Genomic DNA, 4,883 nt, shown 5'->3' with positions numbered 1-4,883 from the left:
TTTCCCCACATCTTGCTCAACAACTCTTTCTGCCACCGGAGGCTATTTCAGAGGGAGCTCCATCCTATAATGACTCTGGTCAGTGCTGAAAAGATACTTGCCCATACATCCTGTAAGATGATACAATACAAGTTGAGGCAATTGGACAATTTTACTCAGCTTTTCAAAGCAACTAGATACATTTCCAGGATGTTCCATGACAGCAGAGCTAGCCCTTCCATAAGGCACAGTGATATAACTTTCTTGAGTGGCAGACATATTAGACAGTATTCTAGCTATTCTTTTTGAGTGCCAGGCACCATGACTGTTCCACTGTGCAACACAGTCTGTCTTATTCCCCAAAGGTCTCTTGCTATTAGCAACTTCTAATTGCCAGTCCAATAAGTTTCTGTAAGTTTGGGGAGGAGATCATATTGTCTTTTGCCTCCACTAACAAATGTCTTTGCAAGACAGGGACCAATGAGTTGCACTTCCTGTTCTTCAATCCTTAAATATGATGTCAAGGGGAAACCATACACACTTCCATTGGAGAGATGGGTGTCCTCCCTCAACTTGTCAAAAATTGTGAGGTCATGCTCACCAAATTGGTTTCCTCCATTCATCCTCAGGAAAATTTCTTTCCCATTCTGGTTGGAGAATGGTAGAGTTCACTTATCATTCTTTTCAGATTTCAAAAACCAGGAGGTAAGAAGACTGACTTTGATTCCTCAAGTCAGTGAGAAAAATACTTACATCAATGTTGTGGAACAAAAATTCTAATATCAGGCATGACTTGCGAGTTTCCGTTCTGGAGGAAACTATTCCTATTTCACTGTCTATTTGACAGACACAGAAAGAATTAGGAAGTTCCCATTGAGATCGGAGGTCATAGCTTTGAAGAGCAAATGGACTCTTGAGGGCTTGGTCTCCTCAGGCTTGGAGTCTTTCCAAAGAAGACCTTATGGATCAAAGAAGGCAAAGTAAAGATCCTTTTTGCCCAGCTCAGAAAGTTCCAACATGAACGCTGTACAGCAGAAGAAGAAAAGTAGAAGATGATGGGGTCCAAACTGGCACTGAAGGTGCTGGGAATCAAGGCTTCGTCCCTCCACTCTGGACTTTCCCACTTGATGAAACCAACCACATGGGAGATGTTGTAGGGTGAAAAACAGATGATGAAAATAGCTAAAGTAGCTGCCACCAATCCCACAGCACGTTGCTTTTTGCTCTTGCGGATATGAGCTGATGAAATCACAATCCTCATAAAGCTGAAATAGCAGAAGCAGGTGATCAAGGAGGGCACCAGGAAGAGGACAATGCCCAGCTCTAGGCGGACAGGGAGCAGGATGGTAAGCTGTTCATTTGTGAAGTTCCTGTAACAGAGGTCATTGGAGAAATTGACTGGTGGAGAAAAATTGTACGGGTGAAACTCTGTGATGTACACAATGCTGCAGTGCCCAAAACAGCAAGTCCACAGGCTTAGGCTGGCCACTACTACGTAGACCAAATGGCGCCTCAGCCTGTAGTGTATGGGGTATGCAACACCTAGGTATCGCTCCACACTCACTGCCGTGAGGAAAAGGGTGCTGGTGTAGATGGTGCTGAAGTAGAGAAGGCCACTAAGAGGGCATAAAAATAAAGGCAGAGCCCAGTGGCCCACAAACTGCTCAGATACCTTGAAAGGCAAGAAAGCCAGGAAGATAAGATCAGAAAGAGTGAGGTTGAAGAGCAAGATACTGTTGGGAGTTGCTTTGGTCCTCAGCTTCTTAACAAGGGCATGCAAGGCGAGCAAGTTGGTGGGAAGCCCTGTTAGGATGGCGAGTACATAGATGGAAAGATAGAAGCTCCGGGCTTCATAGCTGGAAGGCATGTTGGAGGCTCTTTACCTGTTGAGAGAGAAATTACATCTGAGTCAATGTGTAAATGATGGGAAGGGACAAGAAATAAAATGTTTCACATATTCTTCTCGGGTATTCTGGTCAGAAATGTAGAAATATTTTTTTCTGGGACCTTGGACAATTCAGGGTCCTGTTGCATGTGAGTTCTGGATAAGCAATGTGTTGGTAATACTACCATTATACCTCTGATTAATAGTTGCCATCCGTATCTGTGCCCTGCTCACCCCACCAGCTCAATAGATATCTTGAGCAATGATTAATTGATTTGCCCCAAGGAAATGGAAAATTATTGTTTCCATTAGATGTTTGATGTTTTGTCATATGTCTGTTACAACAGGCTGTGTTTTTTATTTAATTTTAGTTGTTAAGTTATAATTTGTGTTTATATGTTGGGTTATTTAAATTTTGTTAGTATGGATGTATTGTTGTTGTATTCAGGCATTGAATGTTTGCCTTTTATATTTGGAATCCGCCCTGAGTCCCTTCGGGGAGATAGAGCGGAATAAAAATTATTATTATTATTATTATTATTATTATTACAGATTAAATACTTTAATTCTACATATATTTGAATATTATTTTTTAATTTGGAATTGTATATGTTTTTAACTATATGTGGTTTTACTTATTGTTTACTTGTTATTTTATATTCAATTTTGAGAATTTAGAGAAAAAGCAGGATATAAATGACAGAAGTTCTCTACAGAAGAGACCTGAGAAAAGCATACATCTTAGCTGTCCTGAGACCCCTTGAGGAGAAAGAGCAGCCTATAAATAAAGTTTATTATTATTACATATGTCTATCTCCCCTCTTATCTTTCTTACTGGTTCTTTTCTAGTTTGGACTGATTTTTTCCAGCCAGATTAATAGATTAATAGTGCAACTAGGGATTCAATTATTCATTACTTTTCTTTTCAAAGGAAGCAATTAACAATTTTAGCAATTATCTTGAAAGAGTGAGAAAATCTTAGAACACCACCCGGTTTTTGAGACCTATTTGCAATTCATGAGTTATTCCCTATTATTCTGTGAAAAATTCAAACATGGCTATTTTGCACAGAAGCCTTTTTTTTTTTTGCACAGGAAACGTTTTTTTGCACATAGTATACATAATATTTCTGCATATAGACAATATTTCCTGTACAGATATAATTCAAATTTTTTGCAACTAAAATGCAATTTTGCGCAGAATAAATCCAAAACTGCAAATATTTCCCAGGATTCTTCTCATTTGAATTTCTCATTACTTGAAAAATATGTTTTTCAACAATTTTTCATTTTTTAAACTATGGTTAGTTTCACCCTTGGAGAATTTCTTTTAAATTCTTCCCTCACTTCCTACTAAGATGGAAAACATTGATATGACATATAAACATAATTCTAGCAAGGTGAAATTTTGTAAATGCCTAAAAGAAATCAGTAGCCAGTATTTCACATTCATTTATTTACCCTATTTATACCCCGCCTTTCTCTACCCCAGAGGGAACTCAAGGTGGCTTACATATAGGCAATTATTCAATGCCAACACATAAAGGTAAATGTTTTTCCCTGACATTAAGTCTAGTCATGTCCGACTCTGGGGGTTGGTGCTCATCTCCATTTCTAAGGCAAAGAGCCGTCAGTGTCCATAGACACCTCCAAGGTCATGTGGCTGGCATGACTGTATGGAGCGCTGTTACCTTCCTGCCATAGTGGTAACTATTGATCTACTCACATTTGCATGTTTTTTTAACTGCTAGGTTGGCTCACGCCACTCCCTAGATTCAAACCTGCAACCTTTCGATAAGCAAATTCAGCAGCTCAGTGCTTTAACCCACTGCGCCACAGAACACATACAATTCCAATAACATAAAAATTAAATTAAAATTAATACAGTGGGTTGTTGTAGGTTTTTTGGGCTATATGGCCATGTTCTGGAAGTATTGTCTCCTGACGTTTCGCCTGCATCTATGGTAAGCATCCTCAGAGGTTGTGAGGTCTACATATTAATACATATTAAACATTTAAAAACATAAATTCGATATTAAAACCACACCATGCATAATCTTAGTCCAAGGCTGTTACATAGTCATTGGACATTTTCCATATCAGTTATTGCAATATCAGGGAGTTATTGCATCCTGCTGTGTACTCTCTCTGGTTGGCATTGTGCCCTTCTCTTCCACTGTGACCATAAGTTCACTCCATGGTTAGCAATATCCTTAAAGAATTTCCTCCTTATTGGCAGCAGGCCCAGAAAATGTCAAGAGGAGCCTTAGTTTATAAACTATGCAATGAGACAGCTATGTGTTTAGATAAAGGATTTGGTCACCAGCCCTGCACCAGCCAACTGGCATAAAGCATTTTGGCCCCTTGGCATCCAACCCTTTGGTAACTGTTACCTTCTTCTCTTTTTCACTCTATGCTTTCTGGCTTCTGGGCTTTCTTGTTTCTAAGAAAATAACAGCCATCAGGAATGGATACATGGGTGGAATGGAAGTAGCACATCTCCAGGTGGTAGTGAACTTATTCATCAAATATATCCATAATGTTATTAATCAGCAATATTCTTTCATTGACTCAGACAAATATACTTCACCAAACCACAATATTCCCATGAGTCTGTAGCATGGAGTCATGGCAATAAAAGAGGATTTTTTAAAATAATGTGCCTGCAATTCCCCATCCACTTTGGCAGCACCAGAGAGTAATAGATACAGAGTCATCCACAGCTGGGATCAGAAAAGCAAATTAACAAAGAAAATAAAAGCTGGACAAAGGTTAATATTCTTCTGGAACTGCGGAAGGTGAATGAAGGGTCACGACTGGAAGGGGGAAAGAACTCGGGGAGAACCATTTCCTATGACAAATAAAAACAGTGACAGGGAGCCTCGTGGCAGAGAAAGCTGTTTCATCTCAAAATTGTTGTTTGCTTTGGAAATGGGCATTTTCTATCATGCTGATTTGTGTGTGTTACTTCTCTCAGCCTTTATCTGTTTACACTGTGATAGCAGCCTGGAGGTTTGCAA

The 4,883-nt window shown here is 39.4% G+C and overlaps 1 protein-coding gene across 1 annotated transcript; it reads right to left on the bottom strand.

The window, feature by feature from the left end:
• Positions 1-541: 541 nt before the first annotated feature.
• On the bottom strand, positions 542-1,849 carry LOC137095109 (free fatty acid receptor 3-like). Its single transcript, XM_067461373.1, has one exon. It carries the CDS (start codon positions 1,844-1,846, stop codon positions 866-868), a length of 981 nt encoding a protein of 326 aa, XP_067317474.1. The 5' UTR covers positions 1,847-1,849; the 3' UTR covers positions 542-865.
• Between the last annotated feature and the right edge of the window lie 3,034 nt (positions 1,850-4,883).

This window comes from Anolis sagrei, chromosome Y, assembly GCF_037176765.1.
Source record: "Anolis sagrei isolate rAnoSag1 chromosome Y, rAnoSag1.mat, whole genome shotgun sequence".
Taxonomy (NCBI): Eukaryota; Metazoa; Chordata; class Lepidosauria; order Squamata; family Dactyloidae; genus Anolis; species Anolis sagrei.
Note: the sequence above shows the minus strand (reverse complement) of the source record. Positions and strands in the feature narration are given on the sequence as shown.

What these genes read in the sequence shown, in the direction of transcription:
- LOC137095109 (XM_067461373.1), bottom strand. Translation starts at nt 1,846, where the DNA reads ATGCCTTCCAGCTATGAAGCCCGGAGCTTCTATCTTTCCATCTATGTA.